This window comes from Palaemon carinicauda, chromosome 22 (genome assembly GCF_036898095.1).
Source record: "Palaemon carinicauda isolate YSFRI2023 chromosome 22, ASM3689809v2, whole genome shotgun sequence".
NCBI classification, from domain to species: Eukaryota; Metazoa; Arthropoda; class Malacostraca; order Decapoda; family Palaemonidae; genus Palaemon; species Palaemon carinicauda.
The window spans coordinates 117,987,933-118,005,448 of record NC_090746.1 but is presented as its reverse complement, the minus strand read 5'-3'; the positions used below and the strand labels follow the sequence as shown (position 1 = coordinate 118,005,448).

At 32.3% G+C, this 17,516-nt stretch overlaps 1 protein-coding gene across 1 annotated transcript in view; it reads right to left on the bottom strand.

Annotated features, from left to right (window-relative positions):
* Window positions 1-16,406, bottom strand: part of LOC137616718 (potassium voltage-gated channel protein Shaker-like) — an 80,945-nt gene extending 64,539 nt beyond the window's left edge. Inside the window, exon 1 of the mRNA XM_068346720.1 lies at window positions 15,974-16,406. Coding sequence (XP_068202821.1) covers window positions 15,974-16,271 — 298 coding nt within the window. The 5' untranslated portion in view covers window positions 16,272-16,406. The remainder of the gene's footprint in view (window positions 1-15,973) is intronic.
* Window positions 16,407-17,516: the final 1,110 nt, after the last annotated feature.

Below are 17,516 nucleotides of genomic sequence, written 5' to 3'. Positions count from 1 at the left end.
ATAGGATTACTTAGTGTTATTAGTACCTAATTTCCTAGAGTTCTGGCACAGATTATCCATCGGATATATTTGAAGGATTAGAGACGAGAATAATTGTTCGCGTAATAACGAAATTACAAATATGTGTGTATGTGTATATATATATATATATATATATATATATATATATATATATATATATATATATATATATATATATATATATATAATATATTTATATATATATGTATATATATATTTATATATTATATTTATATATATATATATTATATATATATAAATATATATATATATATATATATATATATATATATATTGATATAAATAAATATATATATATATATATATATATAACATATATATATTTATATTTATAAATTATATATATATATATATATATATATATATATATATATATACAGTATATATGTATGTATATATACGCTTGTCCCCTTTCAGGAAGTGGAGAGAAAAGTGATACTTTTGCTAAAATAAACGTTCATAAAACATTTACTGTACACCTGAATAAAGTCATTCGTTCACAGAAAACCGCGAAAAATAAAGAGTGAAGTTTAATCTAAATAATAATAACCTCTAACTACACATATCAAGGGTTTCATTAATAGGCGAAAGTTCTTGAAAACAAACTAAAATAAAAATTTCAAACTGGTATTTATAATATGAAAGGATAACATAAGCGAGTACTATACAATATAACAGTATTTCGAGAGGATTTTTAAAATGAATTTGATACTGTCTTGAAAACAAACTAAAAAAAACTTCAAACTGGTATTTATAATATGCAAGGATAACATAAGTGAGTACTATACAATATAACAGTATTTAGCGAGGATTTTTAAAACGATTTTGATACTGTTGTTCAGCAAAATATTGATCCCCCAAAAATTTCGATTGCCATTGAAACACAACTACTACTGGGTCTTAAGTGTTTTTCAAGATAGAGATCAACAATCTATTATTTTTAAGTAACTTTATTAGCGACCTTCTAATATTATCTGCTAGCATTAAGTTATTTCTTCCATCTGCAGTTGTAAATTCATTTTATTTACCTAAAATAAGAGTGCTCGCGAGTGCACATCACAAGCTAGATTGAAAAACAGCAAACCGCCGTGAGAAAAGACGACGAAAGATTCAGTGAAAGAAAAAAATCAAAATAGATTTAATATCTTGTAAACTTTACTCTATTTGGAATTACATGAACTTATTGAGTCGTTGCATCTTTGTTTTGAAAGTTGATGTTTTTCAGTATATGACATTAATAGTACATAATATAGATTACTTTATGCTGTTATTACTCACACCGAAAACTTTACTTGTACTTTTATTCTTAATAGTTTTACAGGTATGATTTTGATGGATTCACTCCTTTTTTTATAGTTTTGGTATAAACCATAACATTGTTTCATACATTTTGATATCTACAATTTTCTGATTTTCCTGAATAATATCAAAAGGAAGAATGATATGAGTGTGACAAAGAGTTCACGTGAATCTAATCTTTATCTTCAGAAGATACCCCCAAGAACAAACAAAGTCGTACAAATCTGAAGAACGGAAAAAGAACAAACGAGTTGATGGTATTTTGACAAGAGTCAAGTAAGATGAATTCCAGTAAATAGTTTGGCTGAACTAAAAAAAAGGCTTGACGACGGTAAAAGGCTTAATAAAGAGAACAGAGAAAATCATATAAGTGGAGAAAGTGAAGATAATAGGAGAGTAGCGTTGCTCAGTATACAAGGAACCAGTCAAGAAAACTTACAAAAAGCCTCGAGGTATCTTGAAATTGTTTTTGGATTATATTCCCAACTTGAACTTGTAGTTTCCTTCTAAGGCACATGATGGCACTAGTCTCGGTGTGGAATTTTGTGGGAATTTGAAGGTATATGGGTAAGAATTAAAGAGAACAGAGAAAATAATATAAGTGGAGAAAGTGAAGATAATAGGAGAGTAGCGTTGCTCAGTATACAAGGAACCAGTCAAGAAAACTTACAAAAAGCCTCGAGAAATCTTGAAAGTGTTTTTGGATTATATTCCCAACTTAAACTTGTAGTTTCCTTCTATGGCACAGGATGGCACTAGTCTCGGTGTGGAATTTTGTGGGAATTTGCAAGTAAATGGGTAAGAATTATGAGCTAATGAAGGACCTAAAGACAGTTTATGAAAGAGTTAGATGATGTAAAATGGAAATATGTAGGTGGATATACAGCATTGGTAAAAACTATAAAAGGGAAAATGTATTAGTTTGCTCTTAAAGTAAGTCATAGACAGGACCACATCATGACTCGGTGGATATTTAATGTTTATATAAAGATAACATGAGAAAAACTAAGGAAATCCTCTGATATTTACCAAACAATTAGATGGAACACTGATGAATGGTGAAGACTTTGCGAGGATCAGAAGGAAATGTTTGATGAAGACTTTGCGAGGATCAGAGGAAAATGTTTGAACTGCTTGTAAAACCATAAAGTTGAAATTGAATTAGAAAGAACATAAAAGACTGAATATGATTTAGCTTTATGGGATTTACGTCATACAGCCCACCACTGGGGCAGGGGAGCCCATTCAGCTGTGATGTGCAACTGGGGGGGGGGGGGCACATTTGCACTATGAAGTGAAAGTTAAGAAAGGCTGACCAGAAGGATGGAAGAAAGTTAGAAGAAACAGTATTGTATCAGAGGGCTAAAAGGTCTAAATGTCTACTTTTGAAGCCCTTCAATAATGCCTACAGTATACCGTTTGAGGTGTAATGACAGCATTACCCCACTGCGAGGAATATTGCAGAAATGAGTCAGTAAAGTTAGTGTGTTGTACATCAGTGTGGTTGAACAGAATAGGGGCGAAATAATACTTGCACTTGGTGTAAATGATGAAAGGGTAGAAAGGGAGACGCCGTGAATCATGTAGGTGACTTACAGAAGGTGCCACGAAATTCTTCAAGAGTTTTGGAAGAGAAAAGCTATCATGGAAAGCAAAGGTTGGAATTTGGGCTATACAGCCCGGCCGGGGTGGGGGGGGGGGTTAATTCAGAGCCGGGTCATAACTGGGGATTATCTCATCAGTTGTATCAAGAAACAAAATTTAAAAGAGACTTGACAGCGATATAGAAGGAAGCAGGTATAGAGGTAAAGTAGATGGGTAAATTGTCGATGAAACTAAGGGCTTCGGACCCTGTAAAGACTCTCCAGCAATGCCTACAGTACCCCGGATGAGGTGCGATAACGGCACTACCATCACCCCCCCTATGAGGACTCTCGATGAAAACCAAAGTGAGGTTATCAAATGTCTATAGAATAAACACAGAGTATGTCTACGTAGCATGTATTGAGCAAGGCTGACGCATGTAAATATACTACGAATTGTTAGCACAAGAGGAAATGATGGATCAATATCTTCTTAGGTGATTTGGTCAAGTAGAGAAAATGTGATCGACTTGTAAAAGGGTGAACAACCTGTACTGACTGACTGGTTTCAAGTTATCCGTCACCATCACTACTGATAACGGAATAATAGGAATGTCTTTTCTTATGAGAGAAGGAGGTATGGGATTTGTGTGTTGCAGAACAGCTGAAAAATTGGAATTAGAGTGTCTTTTCATCCAGGAAACGTAGGGAAACATCAAGGAGCTAATTTGAGATACTACCGCTAGAGAGTTATGGGGTCCTTTGACTGGCCAGACAGTACTACATAGGATCTTTCTCTCTGGTTACGGTTCTTTCCCTTTGCCTACACAGACACCGAATAGTCTGGCCCAATTTACAGATTCTCCTCTGTCCTCATACACCTGACAACACTGAGATTACCAAACCATTCTTCTTCTCCCAATGGGTTAACTACTGCACTGTAATTGTTCAGTGGCTACTTTCCTCTTGGTAAGGGTAGAAGAGGCTCTTTAGCTATGGTAAGCAGCTCTTCTAGGAGAAGGACACTCCAAAATCAAACCATTGTTCTCTGGTCTTGGGTAGTGTCATAGCCTCTGTACCATGGTCTTCCACTGTCTTGGGTTAGAGTGCTCTTGCTTGAGGGTACACTCGGGCACTCTGTTCTATCTAGTTTCTCTTCCTCTTGTTTAGTTAAAGTTTTTATATTTCATATAGGAGATATTTGTTTCAATGTTTTTACTATACTTAAAATATTTTATTTTTCCTTGTTTCCTCACTGGGCTATTTTCCCTGTTGGGGGCCTTGGGCTTATAGCATCCTGCTTTTCCAAATAGGGTTGTAGCTTAGCAAGTAATAATAATGATAATAATGATGATAATAATAATAAGTGTTGGGCAGATGTGCTGCTCACGAGACGTCAGCGAAAGTGAATGAAAGAGCATAGAGGCCCTGGATGTGGAATGGTTTTGCATTAAGAGTCGACCCATTATTTAGAAGTTATTTAACAGGTATAAGTACATGTATTCCCTATATTTTTTTTCTGATTCTGTCTCATCCAAGGATAATTGAAGAGTAAATTAAATATCAATATTTCTATAAGAAATTTGATCATATATGAAAATTACAATAAAATACATTAATTTTTATCATAAAGGAAATTCTCTTCTATTTCTTATTTTCCGCATACTTAACTTGTTTGAATAAAAAATAGTATTTAACATTAGTCGATGAATAAAGTAATCCAACAAGAAATATTTTACAAAAATTTATAACCCATTTTCCCTCAAAGTATTTTTGCCCAGTCCTATCACATCTGTCAATTCACCGTCGTTTTGACCTGTCAGAATTATGATGCCTCTTATGCAATATTTAGCCCGTATGAGTCAACAGTATATGTCAAGATTTATCAATTAGTCATTGAAGAAATCGTCGTCAAGGTATTTACGATTCACATAAGTGGTAAATACAAAAAAGTCATTGAAGAAATCGTCGTCAAGGTATTTACGATTCACTTAAGTGGTAAATACAAAAAAGTCATTGAAGAAATCGTCGTCAAGGTATTTACGATTCACATAACTGGTAAATACAAGAGTCATTGAAGAAATCGTCATAAAGGTATTTTACGATTCACATAAGTGGTAAATACAAAAAAGTCATTGAAGAAATCGTCGTCAAGGTATTTACGATTCACATAAGTGGTAAATACAAAAAAGTCATTGAAGAAATCGTCGTCAAGGTATTTACGATTCACATAACTGGTAAATACAAGAGTCATTGAAGAAATCGTCATAAAGGTATTTTACGATTCACATAATTGCTAAATACAAAATAAATTTTTCTTTCAAGATTTTACTTCGGTTTAAGATACCCAATGTGACGTTTCAATGCTTTAATTGGAATGACATACGATTGCAGATAAGAGGTCAGATTACGCAATATAACATTTTCAGTAATTAAGTTTACGCACAAAGATTTTGGGCTCGACTTGGAGAAGTCAGATGGAAAAAAAGTCGATATTTTATGATGAAGATCTTGCATTACTCTAGATCACGGCTTTTAAGATCTAAATAAAGTTCCAAAACATGATTTAATTTTTATATAAGAAAAAGACTAAACGATCATGAAACTGTGATAATAATTCCTTGAGATGTCTATCAACCATTATGTTTCAAGCTTTAGAATTACCGATTCATAAAATGAAACCATTATATATTTTCTAAAATCCAAAGAAAAACTAAAAACAAAATTTCGACTACCGGAAATGCAGAAATGCATAACTTTTTCCTAAAATAACCATTCATAAACAGTTCACACAGGAAAAAAATTCAAGGAATGAGATAGAGAGGCAATGAACGAATGTGTCCAGATCACACAGGGATGTCCTCATTAGTAAGGGGATAATAAAACAGGAAGTATCCACGCAAAGTAAATTAGCCTTTGCATCTGAATCGATGCTATAACTGGCTTTCTAACCTAGATCTCCACCCAGAGGTAAATTCAGTTCCAGCGTAAAGGTTTAACAACTGGCTTTCTAACCTAGATCTCCATCCAGAGGTAAATTCAGTTCCAGCGTAAAGGTTTAACAACTGGCTTTCTAACCTAGATCTCCATCCAGAGGTAAATTCAGTTCCAGCGTAAAGGTTTAACAACTGGCTTTCTAACCTAGATCGCCATCCAGAGGTAAATTCAGTTCCAGCGTAAAGGTTTAACAACTGGCTTTCTAACCTAGATCACCATCCAGAGGTAAGATTCACACCCGGAAGATTTCAGTTCCAGCGTAAAGGTTTAAGGGTCGCTCATGAATGGCAGAGACAAGGGACAGTGACATTGCCGTAGCAGGGCAATGCCCTAGAGACGGACCATATAAATACATATGATCAGTGCCGGAAGATTTCAGTTCCAGCGTAAAGGTTTAAGGGTCGCTCATGAATGGCAGAGGCAAGGGATACTGATATTGCCGTAGCAGGGCAATGCCCTAGAGACGGACCATATATACATGTGATCAGTGCCAAAGGTCCCTCTCCAACCTAGCAAGGACAAAGGAGGGCCAGGCAATGGCTGCTGATGACTCGGCAAGTATACCTATAGGCTTCCCGAAAGCCCCTATCCTTAGCTAACAAGGATGGTGAGATTGCAGACTACAAGAAACTGTCGAACCTGAGCGGGTCCCGAACCTCAGTCCGGGAAATCACCTGGCAGGGAAGTTTCCAATAGAATACCACAACCCTAATTGAAAGTAATTAACAATTAAGGAAAAGCGTAATGGGAAAATTTAGTTACTGTTTTGAAACTACTGTCTGATATACAACGTAAATAAACCAAAATGCAAAATCAAGTTTTGGTGGCCGATGTGGTAACGTCCCTGACTGGTAAACGCCAGACTGGGGTTCGAGTTTCGCTCAAAATAGATAGTTTCTTTGGTCGCTGCAACCTCACCATCATTGTGAGCTAAGGATGGGGGGGTGGGGTGGTTTGGGGGAGCCTATAGATCTATCTGCTGAGTCATCAGCAGCCATTGTCTGGCCCTCCTAGGTGTTAGCCTGGGTGGAGAGATGGCTTGGGCGCTGATCATAAGATGTCTGGCCCTCCTTGGTGCTAGCTTGGGTGGTTAGGGGATCATATGATATATATGGTCAGTCTCTAGGGCATTGTCCTGCTTGATAGGGTAATATCACTGTCCCTTGCCTTTGCCATTCATGAGAGACCTTTAAACATCTAAATCTTTAAAGGATTCAATTTATTAGTATTATTATACGTATCTACTATCGATGAGATAACGGAAATGGCTCATGGTTGAGCCAGGGTCTTAAAGGTTGACCATCCTTTCTATATTTAGCTGGAACGCACGACGAGAAGGAGGGGGGGGGGGGGGAGGAGGGTGGCGGAGTGTGAAGTCGAGTGGTTAATGCAATATGAAGCAGGAAGACTTATATCAAGAACTTTCCTCACTAGACGTAATCAAGAGGGATATAAATAACTGTTGAATACACGTGTGTATATGTGTATGTATGTATATATACATATATTTATATATATATATATATATATATATATATATATATATATATATATATATATAAATTTATGTATATATTTATATATACTGTATATATATGCATATATATATATATATATGCATATATATATATATATATATATATACATATATATATATATATATATATATATATATCCATATATAAAATATATATACATATAAGGGTGTATATATATATATATATATATATATATATATATATATATATATATAAAATCCTCATAATTTTCAATCATTAATTTTGGGACGAGGTTGCCATCTATTCCAAGAAGACTTTCTACCCAATTTTTGAGTCTTTTTCTCGTTCTATAATTATGTATAAAGATGATTAATAACTACACTGATAACCGACATGAAAGAAAAGACTGAAATAACAGTAATAACAAAGACCTATGTGAAGTATAACAATCTTTATAAAGGTCAATGAGCAAAATCTGATTAATCGTTGCAATAAATCAAGGATTATCAATTATAGCTGTGAAAATACGTTGGTGGATCAGAGAGGACAGAGGCAGAAAGAGAATTCCGAAGTCAGACGTTAGAAAAATCAGGTTTTTTAGGCAGAATTATTTACTGATTAATCGTTACAATAAATCAAGGATTATCAATTATAGCTGTGAAAATACGTTGGTGGGTCAGAGAGGACAGAGGCAGAAAGAGAATTCCGAAGTCAGACGTTAGAAAAATCAGGTTTTTTAGGCAGAATTATTTACTGATTAATCGTTACAATGAATCAAGGATTATCAAATATAGCTGTGAAAATGCGTTGGTGGGTCAGAGAGGAAAGAAGAAGAAAGAGAATTCCGAAGTCAGACGTTAGGAAAATCAATCTTTTCCAGGTAGTAATATTTTTTTTTTTTTTTTTTTTTTTTTTTGCTCAATTATAGCTGTGAAAATATGATCGGGGATCAGAGGGGACAGAAGCAGAAAGAGAATTCCGAAGTCAGACGTCAGGAAAATCAGGTTTTTTAGGCAGATTTTTTTTTTTTTTAATTCAGACCGTGGATCAGAGAGAACAGAAGAAGAAAGTGAATTCCGAAGTCAGGCGTTAGGAAAATCAGATTTTTTAGGTAGTAATTTTTTTTTTTTTTTTTTTTTTTTTGGCTCATCAAATTCACTCATGCAAAAAACTGCAACGTGACGTTGACTAGAAAAGACAAGGTTCCCCTGACGAAATAAATACTCTTATGATGAATACTGGGGCCTGTTATGCCACACTTGTTTGAGGAGAGACGTGACGGAGAATACTTTAGTACAATTTCCAGCGCAGAGGAGGACGTATTCTTCGAAATTTTCGCGTAGTTTTCTTCTGCGTACAATTACGCAAACTGCAATATTATTATTATTATTATTATTTGCTAAGCTGCAACCCTAGTTGGAAAAGCAGGATGCTATAAGCCAAGGGGCTCCAACAGGGAAAACAGCCCAGTGAGGAAAGGAAACAAGGAAAAAATTAATTGTTTTAAGAACAGTAACAATCTTAAAATAAATATTTCCTATATAAACTATAAAAACTTTAACAAAACAAGGAGGAAAAACAAGAGAGAATAGTGTGCCCGAGTGTACCCTCAAGCAAGAGAACTCTAAGCCAAGGCAGTGGAAGACCATGGTACAGAGGTTATGGCACTACCCATGAATAGAGAACAATGGTTTGATTTCGGAGTGTCCTTCTCCTAGAAGAGTTGCTTACCATAGCTAAAGAGTCCCTTCTACCCTTACCAAGAGGAAAGTAGCCGCAGACCAATTACAGTGCAGTAGTTAACCCCTTGAGAGAAGAAAAATTGTTTGGTAATCTCAGTGTTGTCAGGTGTATGAGGACAGAGGAGAATGCCTAAAGAATAGGCCAGACTATTCGGTGTGTGTATGTAGGCAAAGGGGAAAATGAACCGTAACCAGAGAGAAGGATCCAATGTAGTACTGTTTGGCCAGTCAAAAGATATACCTCCAAATGTCTGTATTTATTTGTTTACTAGTTATGTAATGGGTTGTTCGGAAATTACATTGTAATGGTAATTGGTTTCTAATGTAAATAAACAAGTGAGAGTTTTGTAAATACTTTTCTTCTCTATGTATGTAACGAATATTGTTAGTCTCTGTTTAGCCGTCAATTTGTTTAGTAACCTCTTATTAAAGAGACCTATCATTGTTCGTGTTTCTTTGCCAGCCTACAAGAGATTAAATACAATAAAGCTTTCGTATTTTAGTATGAAATTGATATATGAGGAAAAAGTAGTATTATGAATTAATGCGGTTCAATGCCAAACATGATTTTTATCATAAAACTCTTTGAAGTCTTTCGAATTTCTATCTATTCTTTTTATAAGTTGGGCGCTTCCATTTGAGGACTTTCAAGGTACAGTCCAGTTCAAAAGTCTTCCAATAATATCTTGAGTCAGCGAACTTAACGTATTATTATTATTATTATTATTATTATTATTATTATTATTATTATTATTATTATTATTATTATTATTATTATTAGCCAAGCTACAACCACCCCTTCGAAAAGCAGGATGTTATAAGCCCAAGAACTCCAACGGGAAAAATAGTCCAGAGAGGAAAGGAAATACGGAAATAATTAAACCACGAGAAGTAATAAATAATTAATATAAAATAATTTTAGATCAATAACAGTGAATATCGACGGGCTATTGTGTTGAACTATTGAAATTTAATACTTGCATCGAATTGCAATAGTTAACTAAAATCTATAAAGTCAAGCATTACAAAGCCACGAATTTAACGTAATATACGATTTATTTTTATTTTCTTTCTCTTGCTTTACCTCAACGGAAATGAACTTTCACTGAAAAGGGTCAGATGGTATGGTAAATTTACCACTCAAGTTACTGGCTAATTCACAACATTAATACTTCAATTTTATAAGGTTTGCGTCAATCATCAGATTCACCGATATTTATCAATTTATCGAAAAAAAAAAAAAAAAAAAAAAAAAAAAAAAAAAAAAAAAAAAAAAAAAAAGTTGAAAGCTTCTGTTTACATAAAAGTACAAACATACTTATTCATTCATACGTAACAGTATATGCTTATATTAAATGTTTATAAACATGCATATACATTGTTCTGTTTACATAAAAGTCCAAACATACTTATTCATTCATACGTAACAGTATATGCCTTTATTAAATGTTTATAAACATGCATATACATTGTTCTGTTTACATAAAAGTACAAACATACTTATTCATTCATACGTAACAGTATATGCTTTTATTAAATGTTTATAAACATGCATATACATTGTTCTGTTTACATAAAAGTCCAAACATACTTATTCATTCATACGTTACAGTATATTCTTTAATTAAATGTTTATAAACATGCATATACATTGTTCTGTTTACATAAAAGTACAAACATACTTATTCATTCATACATAACAGTATATGCTTTTATTAAATGTTTATAAACATGCATATACATCGTTCTGTTTACATAAAAGTACAAACATACTTATTCATTCATACGTGACAGTATATGCTTTTATTAAAAGTTTATAAACATGCATATACATTGTTCTGTTTACATAAAAGCACAAACATACTTATTCATTCATACGTTACAGTATATGCTTATATTAAATGTTTATAAACATGCATATACATTGTTCTGTTTACATAAAAGCACAAACATACTTATTCATTCATACGTTACAGTATATGCTTATATTAAATGTTTATAAACATGCATATACATTGTTCTGTTTACATAAAAGTACAAACATACTTATTCATTCATACATAACAGTATATGCTTTTATTAAATGTTTATAAACATGCATATACATTGTTCTGTTCACATAAAAGTACAAACATACTTATTCATTCATACATAACAGTATATGCTTTTATTAAATGTTTATAAACATGCATATACATTGTTCTGTTCACATAAAAGTACAAACATACTTATTCATTCATACATAACAGTATATGCTTTTATTAAATGTTTATAAACAGGCATATACATTGTTCTGTTTACATAAAAGTACAAACATACTTATTCACTCATACGTAACAGTATATGCTTTTATTAAATGTTTATAAACATGCATATACATTGTTCTGTTTACATAAAAGTACAAACATACTTATTCATTCATACGTAACAGTATATGCTTTTATTGAATGTTTACAAACATATAAATTATAATATAATATTTAGAATAATATATACATCTTGGCTTCTGAAATATAATGTAAGAGACAAAATGACTTTTCCATGATAAACCGCTTAAATTTTCACCAACATACTAATCCCCACTCAAAAAAAAAAAAAAAAAAAAAAAAAAAAAAAAAAAAAAAAAAAAAAAAAAAAAAAATAAATAAATAAATGGACATCCAAGCTCATGAGAATTTACAGTTAATTCCTTTAAAACTCATATTTAAAGAATTCGAGGGAAAATTTCCATTAAGAACTCGGCTAATTTTGAAAATTTGAAGAGATTAAGAACTCGGTTAATTTTGAAAAATTTGAAGAGATTAAGAACTCGGTTAATTTTGAAAATTTGAACTCCAATCAATAAAAACTCATATATCCAGAATTCGAAGGAAAATTTCCATTATTTTCAAAATACTTGACCTAAGATATTTAGAACTCGGTTAATTTTGAAAATTTGAAGACCAAAAGGTATTTGAAACTCATATTTCCAGAATTCGAACGAAAATTCCTATTATTTTCAAAATACTTGACCTAAGAGATTAAGAATTAGGTTAATTTTGAAAACTTGAAGACCATTCAATAAAAACTCATATTTCCAGAATTCGAAGGAAAATTCCCATTATTTTCAAAATTCTTGACATAACAGATTAAGAACTAATTCGGTTAATTTTGAAAACTTGAAGATCAAACGGTATTTAAAACTCATATTTCCAGAATTCGAAGGAAAATTCCCATTATTTTCAAAATACTTGACCTAAGAGATTAAGAACTAATTCGGTTAATTTTGAAAACTTAAAAGACCAAACGGTATTTAAAACTCATATTTCCAGAATTCAAAGGAAAATTCCCATTATTTTCAAAATACTTGACCTAAGAGATTAAGAACTAATTCGGTTAATTTTGAAAACTTGAAGAGATTAAGAACTCGGTTAATTTTAAAAATTTGAAGACCAAACAGTATTTAAAACTCATATTTCCTGAATTCAAAGGAAAATTCCCATTATTTTCAAAATAATTGACCTAATAGATTAAGAACTAATTCGGTTAATTTTGAAAACTTGAAGACCAAACGGTATTTAAAACTCATATTTCCAGAATTCAAAGGAAAATTCCCTCTATTTTCAAAATACTTGACCTTACAGATTAAGAACTAATTCGATTAATTTTGAAAATTTGAAGACCAAACGGTATTTGAAACTCATATTTCCAGAATTCGCAGGAAAGTTTCCATTATTTTCAAAATACTTGACCTAAGAGATCAAGAACTCAGTTAATTTTGAAAAATTGAAGAGATTAAGAACTCGGTTAATTTTGAAAATTTGAAGAGATTAAGAACTCGGTTAATTTTGAAAATTTGAGGAGATTAAGAACTCGGTTAATTTTGAAAATTTGAAGAGATTGAGAACTCGGTTAATTTTGAAAATTTGAAGAGATTAAGAACTCGGTTAATTTTGAAAATTTGAAGAGATTAAGAACTCGGTTCATTTTGAAAATTTGAAGAGATTAAGAACTCGGTTAATTTTGAAAACTTGAAGACCAAACGGCATTTAAAACTCATATTTCCAGAGTTCGAGGGAAAATTCCCATCATTTTCAAAATACTTGACCTAAGAGATTAAGAAATAATTCGGTTAATTTTGAAAATTTGAAGACCAAACGGTATTTAAAACTCATATTTCCAGATCCAAAGGAAAATTCCCATTATTTTCAAAATACTTGACCTAACAGATTAAGAACTCGGTTAATTTTGAAAATTTCAAGAGATTAAGAACTCGGTTAATTTTGAAAATTTGAAGAGATTTAGAACTCGATTAAATTTTGAAAATTTGAAGACCAAACGGTATTTGAAACTCATATTTCCAGAATTCGAACGAAAATTCCCATTATTTTCAAAATACTTGACCTAACAGATTAAGAACTCGGTTAATTTTGAAAATTCGAAGAGATTAAGAACTCGGTTAATTTTGAAAAACTGAAGACCAAACGGTGACCGTCATAGAATTTAATAATGTTGTTACTTCTGTTATCGGTAAAAAAAAGGTTTTCGTAACAGATAAATCTTTAATTTGGATAAGATAAAGATAAGATATAATATTACAGATGTAGATTATCCTCTGTGTGACTTTAAACTTCATAAAAAGTTTTTCCGTCTCAAGATAATGAATAAACATTCGCAAAATCATTAGTTCTACAACCTTGGTTACATATAAAGGAGAATAAAGTTTAATTGAAACGGAAGTGTGAAATGAAATAGAATGAAGTGACATTACTTGATAAAATAAATGACATGTACACTTCAATGAATTCATAAACACTTGCAAATTCATTAGTTCTACAACCTTGGTTACATATAAAGGAGAATAAAGTTTAATTGAAACGGCAGTGTGAAATGAAACAGAATGAAGTGACATTACTTGATAAAAAATGACATGTACACTTCAATGAATTCATAAACACTTGCAAATTCATTAGTTCTATAATCTTGGTTACATATAAAGGAGAATGAATTTTAATTGAAACGGAAGTGTGAAATGAAATAGAATGAAGTGACATTACTTGATTAAAAAAAAATGACATGTACACTTCAATGAATTCATAAACACTTGCAAATTCATTAGTTCTATAATCTTGGTTACATATAAAGGAGAATAAAGTTTAATTGAAACGGAAGTGTGAAATGAAATAGAATGAAGTGACATTACTTAATAAAAAAATGACAGGTACACTTCAATGAATTCACTCTTCAAGACAAAAAAAAAAAAAAAAAAAAAAAAAAAAAAAAAAAAAAAAAATTTAGCACGCACCATGTGATATAAAACTCTAATTCCCTTTATTTCAAATTAATCCTATATAACTCCCCAATTTTCTATCACGACGATCTGAGTGTGATTTTGTGATGAAACATTCCGAAAGATGGACAGAATTTAGGCAAGTCATTCTTGTCATAACACTCATCATACACTTTTTTTTCTAGCATGCAACTATAGCGGTCGTTTTCAAATCTAAAATTTGGAAAAAAAACGACCCTAAAAAACAGGAACCAAAAAAAAAAAAAAATGGATGAGATTAATTGAATTCTATGCTAAGAAAATTGGAGAGAAATAAACCTAGCAAGATAATAGAATGATAATAGGAAAAATCACAAGCAAAATATATAATTGAGTCTTGTTTCTTTTATCAGTCATACATAAAGCTTTGATTACTAGTCTGTTTTTTTTGATTGAAATAATAGATCCCCACATCCCCGGATTAATCATGCTTCCAAATTGGGCTCTATCTTCTCGAAATTAAAAAAAATATATATAAATGTGAAAGTCACATGTTGAGAAAACACGGGCACAACCACTATCCATGCGGGAAAAGAAATGGGGAAATAAAAAAAGAAAACGTAAAAAACGAATGAAATAATGGAATCAAATACTATTGTAATTCGTTTACAACTCGACCTTCAAGGTCGAATCGTATGAAGAGGAGGAGAAGAACCCTTGCAGAGAATCTTTTTATAAAAAGGAGGATGGAAGACATGCAAATGAACAAACGAGAAAGCTTCCAAAAAAGCCTTTTTAAAGCCACACACGGAAAGAAAAAAACCACAAAATACCCTGAAACATGAGGCACCCTGAAATGAAACTGGGTTATGACAATGGCAAAGAAAATATAATGAAATAGATTTCACGGATCATTTTCCTGGTCGTCTCGAAAGTGAAAAAAAAAATCTGATAATATTGAGACACTTTTTTTTTTCTCGGTTTGTTTTCTTTTTCAAATTAAGAGTAGAAAATACTTCCGGTAATACTTATAATAATAAATTCAATATCAACGTTAATCATATATGATATAAGACACAGGAATTTCTAATCTCACTTGTAAATTGAAATATGGGAAAAAGTATAGCATAATCTATAAGATTATTTTTTTAAAAACAGCAAATTTCTCCCATAAAAGGGAATGACAATGAAGAAAAGAACACTACCCTTCAAACTGTTAGGTTTACTTTAGACAAAATCCTTTATTTTATATCAAGCTGATAATTTTAATCATAAGTATGATTAATATTAAAAAGATCACACTGCACTCTAAATGGGTAATTATAATTCAAGAGAATGCAAACAGATACTTGAAAGGAATTCTTCACAATGTAAAACTCTATGTCATAATCTATACACTTTGTCAACATATATGGAAATCTATTAGTTCTATACATATATATGCGTATATGAATATACACGTATAAACGCATTTATATGGTTATTTATTTGATTACTCGACATCATTGTAAACCTAAAAAAAGAGAGGAAATAATGGAAGACGTTCAAAAAGCGGGTACTTACCGATGAACAGGAAGAATATGAGCAAGCCGAGTTCTCTCATAGAGGCCTTGAGCGTTCTACCCAGGATCTGTAGACCTTTGGAGTGGCGAGACAACTTGAATATTCTGAAAACTCTCACCAGTCGAATGACTCTTAAAATGGCTAACGACATGGCTTGCTTGGACCCCTTTTCGTGCGGAGAGAGAGTTTCGGCGGGAATGACCATGGGCGCATGATCCTCTTCAGCCACCACCGTTGCCAACGTGATGAAATAAGGAATGATAGCCACTATGTCGATAATGTTCATGACATCCTTCATAAAAGCTCCTTTGAGTGGCGATGCGAAAAATCTCACTAAAAGCTCAAACGAAAACCAAACGATACAAATGGTTTCTATAAGGAAGAAGGGGTCGGTCACTTCTGGAACTTCGTCCTCTTCCACCACGGTGCCATTGGTCGTGGTGTTGAACACCTTGTAATGCTTGAATTCCGGTAAGGTCTCAAGGCAAAAGATCACAATAGATAAGAGGATAACAATCACTGAAATAATGGCAACCACTCGGGCGTTCTGCGAGCTCTCCGGGTACTCGAACAGGAGCCACACTTTCCGTTGGAATTCGTTATCCGGAAGCGGCCGTTCCTCTTCTTTGATGAAGCCCTCATCCTCCCTGAAGGGGTGGGGTCAACGTAGGTAAAAAGGGCAGACGCCCCACCACCCAGCGCCAGCCAGGGTCGTTGTCCAGGGACCAGACACACGCCAGGCGGAAGAGGTCACGCAGCAGGTCAGCAACCGAAGGACGCCGTGAGGGGCGTCAGCATTGTGGGGGAAAAGAGAAAAGAACATAAAATTAGCAATGATTATCAGAAAAGTATCAAATATATTTTGCTAAATTGATTTACCTTTCATGGTAAAATGGTAAAAAATTTTTTTGCAAATCATAAGGCATTTTCCTTTATTTTATTTTTGCAAACCATAAGGTATTTTCCTATTTTTTTGCAAATCATAAAGTATTTTCCTTTTTTTTTTGCAAATTATAATGTATTTTCCTTTTATTTTTCCAAATCATAAGGTATTTTCTCTTTTTTTTGTTGCAAATCATAAGGTATTTTCCTTTTTTTTTGCAAATCATAAGGTATTTTCCTTTTAGTTATCCAAATCATAGGTTATTTTCCCTTTATTTTTGCAAATCATAGGTATTTTTTTTTTTTTTGCAAATCATAAGGTATTTTTTTTGTTTTTGCAAATCATAAGGTATTTTCCTTTTATTTTTCCAAATCATAAACTATTTTCCTTTGTTTTTTTTAAATTATAAGATATTTTCCTGCAAAGTATCATGTGCAATAAGAATAATAACTTTAAGAGTACACAGTATAACAACAATGATATTATTATTATTATCAAAACAAATATGCATATCATGAAATCGCTACATACGGCTTACACAGCTTTAAATTATGTTAATTATTTGAAATTAATTAATTAAATTAATTTTGGATAATGAAGAAATTTTGTAAGATAAATGATAATGGAATTATAATGATGTCACCACTGACTTTGAACATT